Source organism: Theropithecus gelada, chromosome 20, assembly GCF_003255815.1.
Source record: "Theropithecus gelada isolate Dixy chromosome 20, Tgel_1.0, whole genome shotgun sequence".
Taxonomy (NCBI): Eukaryota; Metazoa; Chordata; class Mammalia; order Primates; family Cercopithecidae; genus Theropithecus; species Theropithecus gelada.
In genome coordinates, this window is record NC_037688.1 from 65,892,384 (window position 1) to 65,915,324 (window position 22,941).

General features: G+C 47.0%; 1 protein-coding gene across 1 annotated transcript in view; it reads right to left on the reverse strand.

The window, feature by feature from the left end:
• The window catches only part of XYLT1 (xylosyltransferase 1), a 370,064-nt gene extending 349,012 nt beyond the window's left edge, over positions 1-21,052 (reverse strand). Inside the window, 1 exon segment of the mRNA XM_025371181.1 lies at positions 20,629-21,052. Within this exon segment, the coding sequence (XP_025226966.1) occupies positions 20,629-20,991 (363 nt within the window). The 5' untranslated portion in view covers positions 20,992-21,052.
• Between the last annotated feature and the right edge of the window lie 1,889 nt (positions 21,053-22,941).

Consider the following 22,941-nt stretch of genomic DNA (forward strand, 5'->3'; position numbering starts at 1 on the left):
TATTTATCATCATCAACAGGACTACACATCAACTACTAAGAACACAGGTAGACCTTAAGGTGCGATCAATATGCGTGAGGAGCTGACAAGAACCCATGGAACAAGGCATGATTCCTCATTCTAGAATATCTTTGGCCTTTGGATCTTAAAATGTCACCTTAAAGTGGGGTTCTATAGCTCTCGCTTTTAAGGCATCTCCTCATGTGATCTTTCAGGCAATTTCTGAAGGAAACAGAAACGTTTACTGAGCACCTACTGTGTGCCATTCACTGTTTCTATCACTGGGAATACCCTGACAGAGTTAATGGATCCAAGACCAGCTATGATGGTGATGGCAGCTACTAATAAAAGGCCAGAAGGCGACCGGGCACGGTGGCTCACGCCTGGAATGCAGCACTTTGGGAGGCAGATCACCTGAGGTCAGAAGTTCAAGACTAGCCTGGTAAACATGGCGAAACCTCATCTCTGTTGAAAATACTAAAATACTAAAAATACAAAAATTAGCTGGGCATGATGGCAGGTGCCTGTAATCCCAGCTACTCAGGAGGCTGAGGCAGAAGAATCGCTTGAACCCGGGAGGCAGAGGTTGCAGTGAGCCAAGATTGTGCTACTGTACTCCAACCTGGGCAACAGAGCGAGACTTCATCTCAAAAAAGAAAAAAAAAAGAAAAAAAGTGAGAAGGAGTCTAGAGTTTATCATTAGGTAGAAGAGGGAGGTGCTGGGAGGAAAGGACCCTTTTCTGCGGACAGTCACACCAAAACAGCCACGTACACATGGAGGTGGGAAAGGACACGTGGGTCACACACATGGCTAGAAGAAGAGACATGTGCAATCAGGGCACAGGTAACCACAAGAGACCTAAAAGTTCCGAGCACAAGGGACCTAGAATCCCTTAAGCCATTTTAAAGATGGGGAGACAGAGACCCTGAAAGGCAGGCAGTCCAAAGCCACACCAAGCAAGATGCAGAATAGGTTCTGGAATCCAGTTATCCTGACTCCTGAAAGTCCAGATTACTTTGTCTTGCTTTGTAAACAGACTAAGACATTCCAGCCCAGCACAGCCCGCCAACACAGACAGACACTGCTGCCAGGCCAGGCAGCCCCCTCTGCCATCTCTCTAGATCAGTGTTACCAACCTAGGGGCAGTGCAAGACACCACTACCCTCACAATCAGGCACCTTGAGCACAGGGCCCAGGACGGCACGTTTTGACATGGAGATGAGGGAGAGCAGTTCCGAGCTGGGGACATCATCATTCTGCAGGGGCAGGTGGGGAATCGGGAAAGCCGTTGCAAAGGACAAATGTTCTTTCGTTGGAGGTGGAGTGACAATAACTGCAGAGGGACTCTGGGATGGCTGTTGGACACAGAGTGGTTCTGTCTCCAAAGAAAGTGGTCAACTTTTTGCAAGTGTTCAAGCTCCACCTCCAAATCATGTCATTTCTAAACCAGTCAACTTTTCTAGGTTTTTAATAAAACAGAGATGGTGAACCCACTAGCACGGCTGTTGGGAACCTCACCCCAGAGAACAATTGACAGTGGCCTGGAAGGCCCTGCAGGCTCTGGCTCCTGTCCTTCTTCCCAAATGACTTTCACGTCCTTGTCATAATGATTACACGTTTACCTCCTCTTCCCACAATCCATGCCCAACTATCCTCTCTTTGTTTCATCTTAAATGTCACTGTGTTGGAAAAGCCTTCCCAGATGACCCTCGCCTTCTCCATGACTCACTGTCCCCTCCATTGGAACCTGAGCTGCAGGAAGTCAGGGACCCTGTTTTGTCCACTGTTCCAACCCCAGCTCCCACACAGTGACTGGCACCTAGTAGGCTCTTGGTAAAATCTTGAGTTGAGTGAATAAGTATCCGCAAACATCCTGGGTACATCTATAAAGCAATACACTCACAGAAAACTTCTACTACATGACACACCGTAGATTATCAATGGCTGTTGCTGGGAGGACATCAAAGTCAATTCCAAACCAACAAGGTTGGCTTCCCATTTCCGCTGTGGAGTAGCCTTGTGCTTAGTGAAACAGAAGACTCTTGCCCGTCACCCCAGGGACCTGCTCCCCAGGACCCCACCCACCCCAACAAGGCACCCAGTAATGAGGAAAACCCTGGCTTTACAAGATACAGGAAGGCATGAACACTGGGGGGAAAGTTCACTGGGAACCTGTAGGACACTGAGGGTATTCTTCAAAATGATAAGTTACGCTGCCATTCTTAACTGTTCTTAAAAATGAGAGGAAATTGATCAGCAGAAAAAAGGTACATGAAGTGTGCTTTGCTTTGATGTGGGCAGGCTAATTGATAACTTCCCCTAACCTGCCCATCCTAATAACATGAAACTAACGGTGCCTCCTGCTACTGACGGGTTCCCTTACTCAATTGCTGTAAGAGAAGCATTGAGTAAGCATTGAGAATCAAGGAACCTACAGTCTATTCATAGATTCTAACCCTAAGAGGAATGAAATTAGGACTTTATATGGTTAGGTCATTAAAGGATCTCACGAATTAATACTACTGTGTTTGCATTCTATTTTGTGAATTTCTGCCTTTATTTTTATTAATGTCCCTTCCCTACTTTCATTTTATTCTCAATTCTCTTTTCTTTTGTTTTCATTTTTTTTGTTAGAGACAGGGCCTCAGGCCTGACATGACAGCTCACACCTACAATCCCAAAACTTTGAGAGGCCAAGGCAGGAGGGTGGCTTGAGGCCAGGAGTTCGAGATCATCCCAGTCTCAATTTTTTTTTTTAACGGACTTTCATTTTAATTATTTTACTCTTTCATATTTAATGTCAAAACCTAAAGTGCTTTTAAAATAGACTACCAGTTTTCCTCTGGGCACAGTGTTAGCCTTATTTCAAGTTTTGATATGAAGTATTTTCATTTTTGCTAATCAATATATAATCTGAAATGTCAAATTTAATCTATTCATTGATCTAAGAATTACTTAGAAGAGTTTTGGTTGTTTACATTTCTATGTTATTGTCTTTTAGAGGCTAATTTTCAATATATCTTATTGTTTTATGAAGGAAGCCTGGAAGATTTCTACTTTTGAAATCTATTAAGTTTCTTTTTAGACCAAGTTAACTACTGGTTATAATTAGCACGTTAGAACATCTAGAAAGTAGTCTTTAAAAACAGAAAGTCTTCCCCTAGAATACACACACACACACACACACACACACACACACACACACCTTTGTAAACAGTTTCAGTGAATACTTACAATTCTAAAGTCTCACCTTTTCACAAGTAAATATTCCAACAGAGAAAGACAAACCATTAAGCTAAAGGGAAAGGAGGCAAACTGCCAGGATGTAAGGGCTCAGTTTCTCATATCTGGGAATTCCACACCCTGGAATCATAACAATAGCATTACAGCTTTGCACCCCTATTTTAAAGACGAAAACTGAGGCTTCCAGATCCTGAGTCAGATAGAAAAGATTTTAGCTGAGACCAAGGGTTTCAAGTCCACAAATCCTTTCTGCACTAAACTCAAATTTTGTTCCAAAAGTAATACTAAACCAGCAGCTGACCATCTTCTCTTGTGATATTCCTTAAGTCTGTTCATCGCACCTAGCAGAATCAGAAGACAGACTCCTAGAACAGCTGCGGCTTTACTCCTGGTAAAGTGGGTTGACTTAGCAGAGGAACTGACAGGACTCTGACAAGCCCCCGAAAGGATATTAAGTCATTTTTCAGCCAGTACCGAGCCAACCTGAAAGACGGGTGGATCCTAGGGTATCCTAATGTTATTCTCCCAACCCTGTCAGTGCTAGTGTCCAAAAAGTGGAGCAGCAAATGGGAAGTGACCGGCATTCAGAAACTGACACAGGAGCCTGCATTTCTAAACAATGCTGACAACACACACCGAGGCAGCTCCTCCGGGCAAGTCTCTGTGCTCCCATGCTGTGGCCGTGTACAGCGTATGCAGTCCCCAAAGGGACATTTCAGCACAGAGTTTCAATGTAAAATGACACACGCTACTGCAGGCTAGAGATCTTATTGGGGACACAGGGCTATATTCATCTGGTTCCCAGCAAGAAAACCAGAAAGCCAAAGATAAACAGAAGTCAATCAAAGCAGAAAGTGACATCTAGAAAAAAATGCCTAATTCTGCCAGACCCGTTTTGCTGAATAAAGATAAGAGCCCCGTGGACAACATGGCTTTGGTATAAGAAATTAAACGATGGCACTATTCCCGAAAGCAACCAAAGCAGTTGACATCGGGCTTGTTCCCAACAGCCTGGAAGGGACTGAGAATGGAAGAACAATCGACAATTAAGAAACTGTTTCTACGGACTCTGAATTTTGCGAGACTAATTAGGAAAATAAGCCTTGTTTCAGAGTTTCAGCATTTGAAAGTATTACTGCACTTTACCTCCTTCTCTGAAAGGTAAGACTTCCAAATTAAAATATAATTGTCAAATCAATTGGTTAAAAAAAAACAGCAGTTAAATGAATTCCATTCCTAGGTATATACTCAACAGAAATGTATGCATGTGCTTACCAAAAGATACGCACAAGAATGTTCACAGCAGCACTATTTCTGATGGCCCAAATTGGGAACTTCCCAAACGCCCATAAACAGAATGGATATGTAAATTGTGGTACAGTCCACAATGAAATAAACAATGCAAATGAACAATTACAACTCTATGAAACAACATAGATATACGGTTAGCAAACTTTTTGGTAACGGGCCAGACAGTAAATATTTTAGGCTTTGGGCCCATGCAGTCTTTGTTGCAACTACTCAATTGTGCTGTCACAGCACAAAAGCAGCCATAGCTGATATATATAAATGAAATGGACATGGCTGTGTTCCAATAAAGCTTTATTTCTGGCCACAATTTATTTATTTATTTATTTATTTATTTATTTATTTATTTATTTTTTGAAACAGAGTCTTACTCTGTCATCCAGGCTGAAGTACAGTGGCACAGGCTTAGCTCATTGCAACCTCTACCACCCGGGTTCAAGTGATTCTCCTGCCTCAGCCACCCGAGTGGCTGGGACTACAGGCATGCACCACCACACCCAGCTAATTTTTTTTTGTATCTTTTAGTAGAGATGGGGTTTCAACCATGGTGGTCAGGCTGGTAGCAAACTCCTGGTCTCAAGTGACCCACCCACCTCGGCCCCGCAAAGTGCTGGGATTACAGGCATGAGCCACCACGCCCGGTCAATTTGTGGACACAAATTTGAACTTCATATAATTTTCACATGTCACAAAATATTCTTTCCTCCCCGTGGCAACTATTTAAAAACATAAAATCCATCCTTAGCTCAAAGGCCATATGAAAACAGACAAAGGACCAGATTTGGCCTGCAAGCTGGGTTCGCCAACCCTGGATAGAGATAAAACTCCAGAGGCAATGTTAACCAAAACAAACCAGGTACAAAAGAGCACAGACTGTATGATTCCATTTCTGAAAAGAGGCAAAAGTACCTGATGGGGTTAGAAGTCACGATAGAGACCCCACCTTCGGGGGCTGATTACTTGGGTGTGATCCCTTTCTGGAGCTGTTGATTCATGATTGCTGCATTCTTTCTCAGGCATGTTCTACTTCGAGAAGTGTAGCAAGTTTTTATAATAAAGTAGCTTACAATTCAATCAGCTTCGAAAACAGAAGTGTAAAGAGAACCAGAGCAATCAAATTACATTAGCTATGACTTCTTCATGATGGCCAGGTACCCGCCAATGCTAGAGTACTTAAGAATATTTAATAACAATGGCTGGGCACAGTAGCTCACACATGTAATGCCAGCACTCTGGGAGGCCTAGGTGGGCAGATCACTTGAGGTCAGAAGTCCAAGACCAGCCTAGTGAGACTCCGAGACTCCATCTCTAAATAAATAAATAAATAAATAAATAAATAAATAAATAAATAAATGTAGATTTAAACTATTTTCCCCTATTATTGCTTTACTTCCAGGGTGGGGCGTGTTTCATGGTTTAAGGGATGGTGCTACCATCAGAATCTGGCCAGGCTGTTTTCTGTGGCGTCTGTGCATAAAGATGATGTCCACCCAATTGCCAGTGACTCCTCGCATGAAATCTGCCATCAGTACTATTAACATAAACAGCATCTGGCAAAATACACGGCCTTCAACCTACAGCAAAACCTGCACTGGACTCTCACGAAGGAAAAAGGCCAGGTCTGGTTTCCATTTGATTTCCAGAGAATATGCAATGAATTATTTTTTCTCACTGTCAGCAGCTGAGTCTCAGTGAAATCCGTGCTTGTAATTATTGCTGTAATTATTATTTTAATACAAATCAGCAACTTATCAAAATATTACGTGTCAGGTGCTACCTCTTTGCTCCAAGACTATGGATGAAGTTGGAGGCCGTCTCTCCAGCTTCGCTCTGTGCACACAGAGGATGGGAATCAGGGTGAGGTCTCTTCTACCACAGCCAGACTTCCAGCTTCACAGATGCCCACGTCCACAGTCAGTTTCACACTCGACCTTCTTTTAAGGCAATAAGTCACTCTGTGCATTTTACGTGGTGGTTTGACCTTCGGCAATTCAATTCACTCACTGCAGGGTCTCAGTGGTTCCATCTTTGCAGGGGGCAAACAGTACAAACCTTTTTTTTTTTCTTGAGATAGGCTCTTGCTCAGTCACCCAGGCTGGAATCCAACCACGGCTCACTGTAGCCTCAACCTCCCAGGGTCAAGTGATCCTCCCACCTCAGCCTCCCAAGTAGCTGGAACTACAGGCATACTAACATGCCCAGCTGATTGACTGTTTTATGTTTTTGTAGAGACGAGGTCTCACTATGTTGCCCAGACTGGTCTTGAACTCCTGGGCTCCAGCAATCCCCCAACTCCTAGGTCTCCCAAAGTGTTGGTGTGTGCCACCACGCCCGGTAACAGTGCCAGCTTTCTGGCAGTGCCCTTCTGAAGAAAACCTAGTGAGAGTTGTTTGGTTACATCTTTCTGTGCGACACATACATGGCATTTGACACGCAGGCCCCTGAGTCACGCTGGCTGAGCTGAAATTCCAAGTCTGCTCTGTGACTGCGAGTGATTTCTTACCCTCTCTACGCCTCAATTTCCTCATCTGTACATGGGAATACTATCAGCAGCCACATCATAAGGCTGATATAATGATTAAAATGATAATCTAGGAGACGCTGCTTAGTACAGCACAGCACCTGCCATATAGTGACATCCAATAGATAATAGCTATTATTATTATTATCATTCTGAGAGTTGCAAACTCAAATCCCAACAGCCATCTTGTAGGTAACACAGATAAGCAAAGTGACCTGGTGGGCCCGTGTAGAGGGGGCAGCCACATCCCCCCTCACTCAAATGGTTACCTTTGGGAATGAAAACTAGAATTTCAAATTTCTTAACAGGCACTCTAAATTTGATGTGGATTGGAAATCACTGATTTTGGCTGCCAATTTAAGTTTTGATTTTAAAATTTACCTTTTCTTTAATTAACAAAGAAGGAGGAAGAGGACCCCATGCTGTCATTATTCCATCTGGAGCCCAGACCTGATTCACAAAGCTCTAGGTTTCCTTCTGGCTTACGCATTCCCCATCGCTGCTTTCTAGCACCCACTTTCGTTGGAGGGCTGTATCCACCTGCTCACTCCAATAAACAGTCAGTTTCCTCGAAATGCTGCTGTTGTGCATTTTTTGTTTGCTTTCATCCTAAAAGAAAGCCAAACAGGAGTCAGCCTCTAGGCCGAAGAAGAATGAATAACCTAACTTCTACCCATTTCCAAACCACCCAGTCTTTCACCGAACAGCCTTCCTTAGGAGATGTTTAGCTTAACATCTCTCCCTGCTCTCTGGCTTTAACTCACCTTCTAAACAAGAGAAAATCAGACGTCACAATTTGAAAACTATCCCTCCATAGGATTACAAGAAAAAGCAGGCAATAAGAGCATTTTACATCGACAACGGAATCATCTGCAATACTCGATGACAAGCAAAGGGGGTTCTCAGTGTCTTTCATAACAGCTGCCCCTTTTGAGCTGGGATAAAAGAAAGTGCAAAAGAGAGACAATGAATAGGCTTTTATTTCAGAGAGAACATCTGCAAAGCGTGGTCCTCCATTAAAAAATAAACAGAAAACAGCCACTAGTCTGGGGAAAAAAATAAGATTTCCCATTACATCTCTAATTAATAAAGCCCCATTTCACCAGGAAAAAAGAAGAAGAACTTTTTCACATCCCCAAAGAAAGGATGCTTAATGAGGTAACTGTTGTATTACTTGATCCACCTAATCTGGTTTTAATACTATCTTTAAATAATGTATACATTAGCTTTCCATTACCAAAAACATTTGTTTATTTTATGAACATGAGTCTGGTTGAGAGCTGAGACTCTGCAAAATTATCACGCCGTCCTTGGGCTCCCGGCTTTTATTGCTTCTCCCCTCGCTCATTATGAAATGATGAGTTGTCTCCGTTGCCCTTTTGAATTGCTGCTAACGTTGCACTGCGGTTCTGTTACCCTAGTTCTGAATAGGAGAGCCTTGGTTCAGGGTTAAGTTAATGTAGTCATTACTGGCCCATTTGGGGACCCATTCATCATGCTAATTTCATGTCCAACACCTGGAGGACTAGAGTACAAACACTCAACGCGAAGCAAATGCACAGTGAATCCAAAAGATGCGCGTGAAATGTCCAGACCTCAGTCACAGAAGACAGGCATGGGGAGCCTCTTTCCAGAACTCTGGGAGCAATGCAGACATCAGAGAGGGCCTCCAATGGGGAATTCCTTTCCAATGGACCCAGAACACAGTTCCTCCTAACATCTAACTTCAATCCTTCCTGCTTGAACTTCAGAACAAAACAGCACAGCTGTGTACCAGAGGAACAAAGACTCTTCAAACGGGTTAAGTTGACATTGACCAAACCTTGGCCATCTCAGCACTTCCTTGACCATCATTAACCAACCAAGTTGCAATCAGAATTTGAAATCCAGTTAGGGTTTGCTTATGTGTTTTCATTTTGTTAACCCCACTTCTTCTTACTTAAATGCCACTTTACCTGCACATTAAACAAGAATAGTGTTGAAGCTGCTGTTTTGACTGGCTGGTTATATTTCTGTATTTTCCAAAATATACATTTAAAGAAATATACAGCTATTAACAATTTCTTTAAATATTCATCCAAGAAGCAGAAGACAGGTGCATCCAGGATGTTGTCGGTGCTATGACTCCTGGTCTACGATACTCAGATGTGTTCAGTTTGTGAAAATTCATCACGTTGCACCTTTAGAGTAATGTTTATATCATATGGGTTTGTCAGGAAAAAAGCAACTAAAAGAATGTAGGCAATATTTAAGAAGTGAGCCAGACATGGTGGCTCACGCCTGTAATCCCAGCACTTTGGGAGGCTGAGGTGGGAGGATCACTTGATCCCAGGAGTTCCAGACCAGCCTGGGCAACATAGCAAAACCCCACCTCTCCAAAAAATACAAAAATTAGCCGGGCATGGTGGCACACACCTGTAGTCCCACCTACTCAGGGGGCTGAGGTGGGAGGACTGCTTCAGGCTGCAAGGTCAAGACTGCAGTGAGCTGAGATCAAACCACTGCATTCTAGCCGGGGTGACACAAGGAGTCCCTGTCTCAATAAATTAATAAATAAATTTAAGAAGTGAATAAATGTTGTACAGATATGAAGAGCAACTCTTTATAAAAAGCTTTTAGAGAATATCTACCCCTGTAGCACCTCCAACCACTAGTGCATCAAGACTGGTGTCTACACCATATTTTGGATTCCTGGGGCTTGTTTAGGACTCCTATGGCAAAAGGCATGATCCAAAATAAATCCTTACCCCCAAATAAGTAAAATAAATCCACCCATCCAAAACAAACGCTTATCCACAGCTCTTTCTTTTTGTTCAGCTCCCTAATCGTTTCCTTCACTGCACTTATAACAATTTGATTTTTTGCAATGTTCTTGTTTGTTTTTATTGGGAGGTCATCCTGTCCCCAAACCATAAACGGCATGAGGGTAGGGTCACATCTGTCTTTCCCCTCGCTGTGCATAAGGCCTGGCACACAACAGACCCCAACCAATATCTGATGAATGAATGGATGAGCAGGTGAGAAATTTCCAGCGGATTTCACTCATTCATTCTCTCCCTGTTCCCCGCGGGTTACAAGACGCTGTGAGGAAGGAAGGCAGACAACCCCGTCTGAACACTCCCACATTCTGCTGCTTGAAGACATGAGCCCCATCTTCCACTCACATGAGGCTTTCTGAGCTTCAAAGCACTTTCTCATCTGTTTATCAAATTTAATCCTCACAACCCGGGGAGGGAGGTAGGCTTATTAGCATCATCTGATGAAGCGCCAAAAAGACACAGAGATGAAAGTCACGGTCCGTCCCTGACAGCGTTGGGACCAAGCCAAGGTGCTCAGGAATGTTCTACTTTTCCACCTCCCCCTTGTCTCTCAAGACTCCCAACTTCCCAATGCGTGTTATTGGGGGACAAGGTCACGGGGAACACAGAGGGAGGGGCAGATGAGTCAAAAGCAGCCTGTCACTCACACTGCCTGCAGAGGGAAAACGGGTTTATCAAACTGCAGAACGCATGATTCTATTTCTGTCGAGGACATTTGCCTTCAGGATGGCCTCATGTTTATAAGAATTTGCATATTTTGGGTCTCCACCACCAGCTAGGCGAGGAGGGAGACTCCATCATGCCAGGGCAAGGCACAGGCAGTCAGAGGCAAATAAGTGCAGTGAATAAGCCACATGGGAACAGGGTAACCACAGATGCTCAGTTTTACATCTTCATAGTAAACACAGAGGTCTTCCAAATGGGCTGCAAACTCAACAGCCAAGAGAGGCCAACCAGGTGGCACAGGTGACAGGAGAGATCTTGGGGGGACTCTTGGGGACCCAGTGGGTCTGCAGTGTCACCATTCCTCAGCGTGGCTGTTTAACGCCAAGCGAGCACCATGGACCCTGTACTGCTGGATCTTATGACTTTTAAAAGAATTCCAAAAATCTACACTGTCTCACGGCATATCCTAATCTTTAAATTCCAGGGTCTATTTATTCTAGCACACTGTGTGGGCAAAATCAAACCCACCCATGGGCCACGGATTTGAAAGTCCTCCTGGTTCTAGCAAACATCTCCTATCATGCGGCTGCATCAGGGGGCAGAGCAGAGCACTCACCATGACCCAGAGCTGCACCTCACCATCAAGCCCTGCCAGGAAGGTGCCTTATGGCCCCTGGGCTTCAGACGAGGACACTGAGCTCCAGGGAGGCAAAGTGCCACACACCGATGATGTCAGACCACTGTCTTCTTCCTCAACATCACACGACCTGTCTCCCAGGCCCCACGGCATCTGCCCATCTGCTCCCCTGGATCATTTCCGGGGTTGTTTCCTCAGCTTGGGAAGAGCTTGGGCCCCATGAGTGGAGCAGCCCAGGCCTCATGGACGGTTCTGGGATGGCACAGACCTCAGGGCTCCCAGGGCTCTGAATCATATTACTTACTCCTCGTCCTGACCTTCCCAGAGGACACCTCCCTTCTGTGTTCAAGAGGTCACCATGAGAAAGGGTACCAGCTAGGATGTGAGAGTGATCTCCCTAGAGATAGGCCACTTATCAGCACGGGCGCTAACTCTTGCCTGCCAGACTGGTCCTCCTGGAAGGCAGGAGGCACACTGGTCCTGTTCACCAAGGTAGTTCCAGTGCTGGACACAGGGACTGGTACCTTCTAACTGCAGGAGTGGAGGATGGTGGACAGGTGGATGAATGGATGGATGGGTAAGTGGATGGACAGATGGATGGATGGACAGATGGATGGATGGACAGAGGACAGATGAATGGACTGATAGATGGATGGATGGTCAGACAGATAAATAGATGAATGGACTGATGGATGGATGGATAGGTGGATGGATGGACAAATGCATGCATAAATGGATAGAGGGAAGGGGAGAATGAGGGGCTAGAGTCAACAGACTTACTGAACACAGCCTTTGGAGACACTACCCAACTTCAATTCCTAGTTTGGACACTTCACATCTGCGTAACTTTCATCCAACTTATTGCCTTAGTTTTAATCCTTTCAATCAGTAAAACAGAGATGAAAATAATAGCTCTTAACTTGCCAGATGTTATAAGGATTCAATAAAAGCACGTCTTTTTAGTCCTTCCACAGTGTTTGGTGCATTCAACAAATGCACCTCATCATCACCACAGTTGCAACGTTTGTGCCTCCCGGGTAGGGAACATTTGCATCAACCTCTCAGTCCCACAAACTCATCTTAAACCGAAACCACGCCCTTTGTGGCCAAAAATTATGGCAAAGCGTGACCTGCGAGGAGAAACAAATGCCTCATACCACATTACCTCATCAGCATCCACTGACACATTAGCCTGGATTAGATGTCCAGATATGCAGTAGTCACCAGGCTGGGACAAACCAGGCCTGGGACAGGACAAATCCATTCATTGCCCCTAGGTGGCCCTGAAAGATGAGTCACCCTCATCCACACACACAAAGCTTGAGAATGGGCCCCACCCCTTCCTCATCTGGCAGGGTGTCTGGGTTCGTAGTTCCTGATACTAATAATGCCAGTGTCCAGGTTCAGGGCTAAGGTGACACCCCGCCCCACACCCATCTTCTTTGTGATGCCTCTGGCTTCCAACCGGGGAGACGGGGCAACCGAACCCAGAGGGCACGTGGGCACCATCTGATGAGCATCTGCGGGCAAACGGGTAGTTTCTGTTGCAGGCGGAAGGAAGTGTCCACAAGATGATCCGCACTGCATGTTCGTTGAGATAGCTCTCCAGCGTGCTGCAGACCCAGGCTCTCAGGTACAAGTGGTGGGTTCCTCAGTGGGCCAACCACAGAGCAGTCTGAAGGAATGGAGCAGCAGGAAGTCTGTTGTGGTTGAAAGAAAAGCCAATTTCCCTGGCCAAAGAACCCTGCATAATATCCTCTTGCTCCCTCCTCCCCTTCTCCCTTGGTTGGAGAGAGCTGAATTCAAGACTCCTTTCTCTAGCCAATTTCAAGTTCAATTCTTGACTGTTGAAAATATAATAGTACACAGCTTGAAAGATTAAACGAGTTCATGCACAAAAAGGGTTTAAAACAGTGCCTGGTAAACAGAATAAAAAACCCAGAAATAAACCCACTCTTTTACATCAACTCATTTTTGACAAAGGCATCAAGAACAGACGCTGGGGAGCGCAAAGTCTTCAATAAATGTGCTGGAAAAATGGGATAACCATTCCTACAGATAACCCTAAGACTGAAACTAGGCCCCATCACTCACCATATACAAAAACCAAATCAAAATAGATTAAAGACTTAAATCTAAGACCTGAGACTATGAGACGACTAGAAAAAAACACTGGAGAAACACTTCAGGACCTTAGCTTAGGCAAGAATTGTTTTGGGTAAGACCTCAAAAGCACAGGCAACAAAAGCAAAAACAGACAAATGGGATTACATCAAGCTACAAAGCTTCTGCACAGCAAAGGAAACAATCAACAAATAAAACAATCTACAGAATGGAAGAAAATATTTGCAAACTACCCATCTGACAAGGGATTAATAACCAAAATATATAAAGAACTCAAACAACTCTCAACAGCAAAAAAACACAAGTAGTCCAATTTTTTAAATGGGCAAAAGAGCTGAATAGATATTTCTCAAAAGAAGACATACAAATGGCCAATGGATATATAAAAAAATGCACAGCATCACTAATCACCAGGGAACTGAATATCAAAAGCACAATGAGATACCATCTCACCCCACCTGAAATGGATTTTATCAAGACGACAAAAAATAACAGACGCTGGTGAGGACGTGAGAAACCGGAACCCTCATACGCCATTGGTGGGAATGTAAATTAGAACAGCCACAATGGAGAAGAGTATGAAGGTTCCTCACAATCTAAAAACAGAACTACCATATGATCTGGCAATCCCACTACTGTGTCTACACAGGAAAGGAATTAATTATCCAAAGGAAAGGAAATCAATAAATCGAAGAGCTACCCGCACTCCCATCCTTACTGCAACATTCTTCACAATAGCCAAGATATGAAATCAACTTAAGTGCCTATCAATGGATGAATGGATAAAGAAAATGTGGTGTACACACACACAGTGGAATATTAGTAAGCTGTTAAAAAGTGAAATCCTTTCATTTGCAGCAACATGAATAAACCGGAGGCCATCATATTAACTGAAATAAGCCAGCTACTTAGAGACAAGTATCCCATGTTCTCACTCCTATGTAGGAGCTAAAAAAGTGGACGACAAGAAGACAGAGAGTAGATACGTGATTAGGTGAGTGAGGGAGTGGGGAGGAAGACAATGACTGGAAGGTATAAAAATCCAGTGAGATAGAAGGAATAAGCTCTAGTGTTTGGCAGTCCAGTATGGTGATTATCGTTAACAATAATCTATTGTATATTTCAAAATAGCTAGAAGAGCCGGGCACAGTGGCTCACGTCTATAATCCCAGCATCTTGAGAGGCCGAGGTGGGCAGATCACCTGAAGCCAGGAGTTTTAAGACCAGCCTGGCCAACAAGGCAAAACCTCATCTTTACTAAAAATACAAACAAAATTAGCCAGGTGTGGTGGCGGGCACCTGTAATCCCAGCTAATCGGGAGGCTGAGGCAGCAGAACTGCTTGAACCCGAGAGGTGGAGGTAACAGTGAGTCAAGATTGTGCCACTGCACTCTAGGCTAGGCAACAGAGCAAAACTCTGTCTCAAAAAAAAAAAAAGAATAGCAAAAAGAGAAGAATTTCAGTGTCTCTGACAAAAAGTAAAGCTAAATGTTGGAGGTAATGAATATCCCAATTACTTTGAGTTCATCATTACACATTATGTGAACCTATCAAAATATCACATGTACCCCCAAAATATGTACAACCATTATGCATCCATTTTTAAAACCACCTAACACATCATAACTGCTATGCGAGCATTATAATTATTATTATTATCATCATCATTATTACTCCCCCTGTATTTGCATCATGATTTAGGGGTCTGATTCAATGTAAATTGCATGTCTGTTTCTTTTCTAGGGTTGGTACCTTTTTAGAAATCTGCAATAAGAAGTGAGAAAAGTAGAACAAAGATTTTTGAGACTGGGCAAAGTGGCTCAGGCCTGTAATCCCAGCACTGTGGGAGGCCGAGGCAGGCAGATCACGAGGCCAGGAGTTCGAGAGCAGCCTGGACAACATGGTGAAACCCTGTCTCTACTAAAATACAAAAATTAACCAAGCGTGGTGGCGCACACCGGTAATCCCAGCTACTCAGGAGGTTGAGGCACAAGAATTGCTTGAACCCAGGAGGTGGAGGTTGCAGTGAGCCGAGATCACACCACTGCACTCCAGCCTAGGTGATAGAGCAAGACTCTGTCTCAAAAAAAAAAAAAGATTTTTGGGAATGACATGGTTGCATTTAGGGTTTTTCAACAAACCATGCAAAAGAAACACAACTCAGAAAGGTGGCGTCTTTGGAAAGGGGCAGGTCTGGGTTTGGCTCTCAGTTCTGCTACTCCCCAGCTCTGTGAACTTCATGAGCAAGCAGCTTCACTTCTTTGAGCCTCAGTTTCCTCCCAGGGACAGGAAAAGTCCTATCCCACAAAGTTGGGAGAAATCAGTGAGACAGTAAGGTAATATTTACAAATCCCTCCATTATTCCTGCCATGTAACAAGCCATCATAAGACCAATGATTTCTAGCCGAGTGTCCTTAGTTTTAACTTTTTATCAGTTGTGTAATACCGTCTTCCTTCCCAGAAATTTTTTTTTTTTTTTTTTTTTTGGCAGGGGTGAGCATTTAATAACCTAATGTATGCAAAATACCTAAAGGATGCCTGGCACACAGCAGGCACTCAATAAATGTCAGTACTCCTTCCTCTACCACATTCCGTCCTGCTCACACAGAAAGAGCTGTATTCATTCTACTGCCTTGGATTTACTCGCACCCTATACTGCGTGGGAAAATGAGTAACTGCAAGAAATTCCTTATTTTCAAATATACCAAGAATTTCCTCTTAAGAACAGCTCACTTTTGAGCACTGATTAGGCCCACACGAGTTCACATATATTGCTACATTTCGTCCTCATACATCCCTATGAGGTAGCTCAGATTCAGAGGGCCAAAATTACAGTGACTTGCCCAAGATTAGAGGCATGAGAAAGGGCCAAGCCAGGAGGTGAACCCAGGTATGTCAGGCCTGAGGGTACTGAACAGAGGCCTCTTTCATTGGCGCTGGGGCCTCGCACACACTTCTTGGGACGTTTTCTCCTGTTCCCACCCCCTTCCTTAGAATGTAGGTTTTGTTAGGATCAAGTTTGTTTTCTACTTATTTTTTATTTTCCCCAAGGCATTCTCTCATTGTTTCTGGTAGACGGGGATCTGGGTCCATAGAAATGGGGAAATGCAAAAGAAAGACAAAGAGAGATATCGTAAGTGGCAACTCTTAAGGCAGCACTGGTCAAAAGATAGAGACTTTCAACTTCACCTGTGCAGTCCAACAGGTGTGCGTGTTAAGTTCTTCTGCACTGAAACACTCATATAGATGGATTTATGACCTTATGGATCATAAACAGCTCTGGAGTGGGGGGTGGGGCAGACTCTTATTTCAGAGATATCCCTAAGGATAGCTTTGCTTTCTGAGGTACACACACACACACACACACACACACACACACACACAATGACGCGATGTTAAGTATCTGCTTTAACTCAAGCAGCCAAATTTCCTGTTCTATTAAAACCATGAATCAAAATTGAACAGTCACCAGTAAGTAAGAACTTATGCCATGGCTGGCTTCCTAGGTGAAAAAGAGCAAGCATTTCACCACCCAACCTTCTGGAAGAGTTTTTAAAAATGAATTGATAAACTATAGATATGTTCGAATTTATCTTACAAACATATCTATACCTAGGTATATAATTTCTACTTTTATTTATCTATTTTAACATTTTCCAGTATATGATTTAAACAGATGGCAACATTTGCAGTAAGATAAATATTATTCAATGATGCATATTTCTGTATACAAAGTGTAATGCATCGCTCAAGCAAAATAAAACTCCATTGGAAGTGTGAAAAAAAAAAGGGAACTATCAATAAAACACCCTGTTTTCTGTGGTCGCAGAATATTTGGATAGGAAGAAAAGCTACACCTCTGAGGCTGTTAGAAGCAGAGGTGATCTAAAGCCAGTGAACCGATCTTTCAAAGTCACAGTTGATGTCTAAGTCCTGAGTTATCTGAGTAATGTGAAGTATGAGGAATTTCTGCCGAAAAATCAACATTTCAAAGGGGTCGGATAATACAGAAACCCCATTCTACTTTGTGTGCTTATGTGGGGCGGCAGGCAGGGGGTGGGAAGGGTAATAAAAAATTAGATGTCTTAAATGAAACTTACTGAGTAACAGTTTATCTAAGCACACAAGCAATAAATGTGGGGACTTCAAGAAGAGAGTCACTAAGGGAAAGAAAATAAACATTCATTACATTAACACACACAGCTCTCTTTCATTTTCTCCAAAATCTATTCAGAACCTGTAGGCTGATCCTCATGACAGCTCTCCCAATATTTTTCCTCCCTTTATAAGGGAGTCCGTCTGTTTCTTAAATTCTGAGATGACAGTAAAATCCACAGTTTACTGGAGACCCAGTGAAGGAATCAGAGTCACAGCCACAAAACAGCTGCAATCCACCCAATAATTCTAATATTTAAGAGCTTTGAAAGAGGCTGAGAGGAAAAGGAGAGCTTGCAAATCTTCTATGGACATGCCCTCTGACTCTTTCTACTTGAGAAACGGGGTGTTTCCTCTTGGCTTCTTAAGTGCACCAAAAATACAATCAGGGCCTTCCACTGAAGCACAGCTCCCCAAACATAAAAAGGACAAATGCTCTGAGGCTGTGGGCATCAGGAAGCAGGAAGATCTGGCTTAGGAAATGCCCTCTACACAATGCCCGCCTGACACTCTCTGCAACACACCCACCAGCAACCCAGGACACAGGTTCCCCCCACGTGCAAGAGCCAAGACTGTCTACCCACCCCATACCCGCCTGCAACAGAGCACTGAGCGAAAGCATCTTCTTCTAAGCATGTGTCTAACCATCTCTCTAAAAGAGCCATCTGGAAAATCACGGGGATTTGTTTCTTTAAATGTCCCACTCCTGAATCTCCCTCCAAAGCATCATCCTGGCAGCCCCAGCAGGGTTTGGAAACAAACTGCACATTTCAAGGGCCTCTATTGCTTGTAAAAAGGCCTGGTCCTCTCCTTGCCTGCAACCCAAGCTCCAGCTATACCAGACTTTAGGAACAGCCTGCCCCCTTCTGGTCTCCTGGAGCTCCATGGAAGGGCAAGAATTGGGTGGGCACAGACAGAGTAGGACAGACCCCAGGCTCCATCCAGCCAGCCTGTCTGTACTGTGATTTCAGGATTTAGCAGGCTATGCAGTAGGTGTAGGGGGAGAGGAAAGAAAGGAGAGAGACAAGCAAATGAAATAAAATACAAATCCCCAAACGACAACAGTCAACAGCATGGTAGACAGCTACCAAGAAGAGAAGAGAACCAAAAGAAAAAAAAAAATACATAAATGTCTATCTTGGAAGGTAAAGAAATTGAGACTAGGACATGCAGGTTTGGGGAGAGTAACTGAACTTGCAGTTGGAAACGGAGTTTCAGAGAAGCAAAGCAACTCCGCTGCTGGAACTGAAATTCCAAAAGGAAGTAAAAAGGAAAATAGTGTGTTCCCACCTACCTCCCCAACCGCAGATCTCTCAGAGGCTGAGCTGGGTGTGAGAGAGTAAAACACTGAGCCGAACACACAGACAGGCTGGGGATGGATGCTCACAATGCTGCGGCCCTATGAAGAAATCAGCTAGCCTTGCCTCCTTCCTTCTCTTCATTTGTTTCAACAGGTGCTGTATGCATCCTAAAGGTACCTCCTGAACCGACTCTGAATCCCAGATGCAAAGCCCCAGGCTTCCCCCACCACATCTCCCCTACACCTTCCTACACTGGACCAGCAGGACATGCCCCACAACCCTCCCACCGCACCTCCTGGGCTCTGGATGCACAAAGATCTTCTAATTGCATTTCGGCCAGAACCCATCCCTATCAACTCCAGGAGTTCAAAGGCAGTGTTTCAGAGTACCCCTCTCTGTAAAGAAGAGATCGCAGGACACTAGGAATGTTCTGGTTCTCCATCAGGCAGCTCAGGCCACTATCCTCCCCGCAAACGAGGGAAAGACTTCTCCCCGCTACCCACACGGCAACGTGAAATGCCATCACTTCACGTCTTGGGACTGGCTCAGCTCGCAGGCAGGAAGAGCTGCACTCCGGCAGAGAGGGTCGCACAGACTCCGAAGAAGTTTAGCAGCTCACAAAGCATCACGCTGTGTACGAAGGCAGTCTTCAGTGAGGACTTCCAAAGTGACAAATGATAGAGATATGCATTCAGTCCTCAGGATCCTGAAACCATCCCCCTGGTGTCTAATACCCTTTAGCAGCTAGGCAAACCCTTGCAGACAAGTAGTGTGACGAAGAAACAGCCAGACACACAACATATTGGCTATGCCCTAAGGCAGAACTCACGCCCCTGGGAAACTGAGACCTTGGCTCTGAACTGAGGACTCCGGCCTCCCGCCCCAGGTGCTCCTAGTTCAGCAGGCTGGGCAAGGCAGCCCAGAGAAGGTGGGAAAGGTATCCCTGGAGAAGTTGGGGACAGGGTAGGAAGACAACTCAGTTCCCCACCCAGCCACCCAGACGGCCCCAGATCTGCGGAAGAAACAGTTTCAGAGCCCTGACCGTTCACACCCACGGAGGGCAAAGTAATCCCATAGGAGTAGAAGCCCTGACGGTGTGGTCGGACACACAGCTGGTGACCCGAACCGGCCGCAAGACAGAGAGACAGAGACAACCAGCTAGGAGAAGGAGCCATGCCCTGAAACTGGAGATGGGGAAGAGATAAAGTCAGAGAGGGCACGGAAGACGGCAAGGTTAGAGACAGAGAAGGTGAACACGGAAGGCTCAAACATCCAGAGAGGAGAAACAGAAAACCCAAAGTAAGACCAGACACCCCGGACTGAGTATTGATTCAGGGGCATGGTCGGGGACTTGGGACGCCCAGCTCAGCCCTCGTCGCAGGCCAGGACGAACAGAGGGCTCATCTGTCTGCATCCAGCTCGGCAAAAACCAAAGAGATGCTGCTGCGACAACCGCCCAGGATCAGCGGCTGAGGATCCGGCGCGATCCACTCACTCAGACAAGGGAGCGAGGCACCAAGACCCACACGCACGGAGCAAGTCAGCTGGGGTCCCCAGCAAGAGTGTTGGGGAACAGGAACCCAGCCAGGCTCCGATAACCCCCAAAGCGCCCCCACTGGAGATAACTTCCCCCAGACCCCAAAGGGTCCGTGTTCAGACTCTGAAAGGGGCAGCCCACGACCCCTGAGCCTTGGCAGGGACCCCACCCGACCTCCCGGGGCAAGAGGCGATGTGGAGTCGGTAGGCTTGCAGAGTCCCAGTCTGATAACCGGGTTCAAGGGCTAGGGGGGTGCGGGGTCGGGCTGCCTTCTACCCTCCCTCGCCGCGGGGCGCGAGTCGAAAGGGCATCTTACCATACCCCGGGCGGGCAGTGCCCCCCGGCTGGCCAGCTGCTGTGCCCGGGGTTCTCCGGGGCCGCCTCCCCGCGCCCGCGCCAGGGGCCCCCGTCCTCCTCCTCCGCCGCCGCCGCCTCCTCCTCCTCCTCGGGCTGCAGCCGGCTCGGCGGGCAGGTCCCGGCGCTCCCGGCGCGGGGCCGGGGCCGGGGGCGGCTGCTCTCCGCCGCCGGCCGCTGCGCCCCCGCGGCGCTCCCCGGCCCCGGAGTCGAGGCTGCTGAAATTCCACACGACCAGCGTCTGCAGCAGCAGCACCGTGAGCGCCGCGAGCAGCGCCGAGTGCGAGCGCCGGGCCAGCCTCCGGGCGCACGGCGCCGCCACCATCTTCGGAGCGCGGCGGGCGAGCGGGGCGCGGGGACCCCGGCGCGCTCCGGGCCGCCCCCGCGCTCCCCGCGGCTCCCGCGGCCGCCGACTGCCGCTCGGGCTCCCGCTCCGGCCGCCGCCGCCGCCTCGGCTCGCCGCTGCTCCTCCTCCACCGCCGCCGCTGCTGCCGCCGCCGCCGCCTCCACCGCCGCGGCGCGGAGTTTTCAGACGGGCAGGGACCCGGACGTCACCAGGAGGAGGAGAAGGCGGGGAGGCGGGAGCGGGGAGGCCGCGGAGGGGGGCGCCGGGCGCGCGCTCGGGGACTGGGCGCGCAGGGAGGGGCAGGCGCCTAGCCCGCGCGGCGCCCCCTCCCCACACCCCTGTCCCCGCTGGAGGGGAGGGTGATGGGGAAGGGGCCGGGGAAAACGCGGGCCGGGGCGGAGAGGGCGGGGCCTGGGGGCGGAGCCGAGAGAGGAAAAGGAGGAGGGATAGGAAGGGGGTGGGGGCGATCAGAGAAGACAGACACCCCTCAGGACGAAGTGGGAGTAGGACGGGGGGCGAGGGGGACAATTCCCAAGGCGGAAGAAGAGAGGCGCGGCAGCAAAACAGGGGAGCTTTGGTTGAGGGTGGGCCCGCTCAGAATCTAGAGGAGGTCAGGAAGAGAGGGGGTCCCGAGGTCCTGTTTTCCATGTGGGCCGCTGGCAGGAGGCAGTGCCTAGAGGAAGCTCCTGGCCCCGGAGTTCGTGGTCCAGGGATCTTCTGTCGATACCAGACCGGTTGGCAGGTGGACACGTGAGAAACATTTCAGGAGTGTCAGAGCCACAGTCTGATCCCTTCATCCTGGGCTTGAAGGGGTGGGGAGGAGGCTTTGGGTGAGTTTCTGGAGTTAATCAGCACAAGCTCTGTGAGTGACTCCTGAATCACACACAATCCCCGGTGCCAACGATGTACTAAGCGTTCACTGAGTCACTTCTCTGGTCCCTGAGGACTCACAAGCCAAAAGACTCCAAACCCGGTTGGCAAGTGGTTTAGCGGCAAAAGGGAGACCCGTGGAGTTACTCAACCTTCGCAGGATGCAAGCCCCCAAAAATGGCCCCAGAGCCTCCCAGCATGTCCTTTTCCCCATCCATCCTGAACTCCGCCTTCCTGTCTGGACAGGGCCCAGGTCCTGGGGAAACAGGTCTTGCTTTTGAAAAGGGAATTATTTCCCATCCAGACTGGTCTGTCCCAGTGACCTTGAGCCAGGAGGAGGAGGACTCCTCCCTGGCCCCAGGCTTTCTCCTCTGTGGATGGGGGTTTAGGCAGAATGATCCCAATGGACTCCAATTTCATCCCGAGCCTTCTCTGACTCAGTCTTTCCAGTTTTTCCCTCCCTTGTCCTCTTGCCCTGGGCTTTATACACAGCAGCGCAGAACAGTGAGCATATGGGATGGAGCGGGTGTCCCATACGGGACCTAGCACTCTGGGAATACAACAGCAGATCAAATCCTCAGTTTGTGAATGGAGGACTTGGCGTGAATACTTAGCATCTTGTCTACTGTGCTTTTTCACCTCATCCTAATTTACAAAGGGAAAGAAAGTGGAGTATAATGAAGGCTCATCAGACAATGAGGCAGGGAGTGGAAAGAGATTGTTTCATCCATTCCACAAGCATCCGTGAATACAAAGCTTGTGTCAGCCGGGCGCGGTGGCTCAAGCCTGTAATCCCAGCACTTTGGGAGGCTGAGACGGGCGGATCACGAGGTCAGGAGATCGAGACCATCCTGGCTAACACGGTGAAACCCCGTCTCTACTTAAAATACAAAAAAAAAAAATGGCCGGGCGAGGTGGCGGCGCCTGTAGTCCCAGCTACTCGGGAGGCTGAGGCAGGAGAATGGCGTGAACCCGGGAGGCGGAGCTTGCAGTGAGCGGAGATCGTGCCACTGTACTCCAGCCTGGGTGACAGAGCGAGACTCCGTCTCAAAAAAAAAA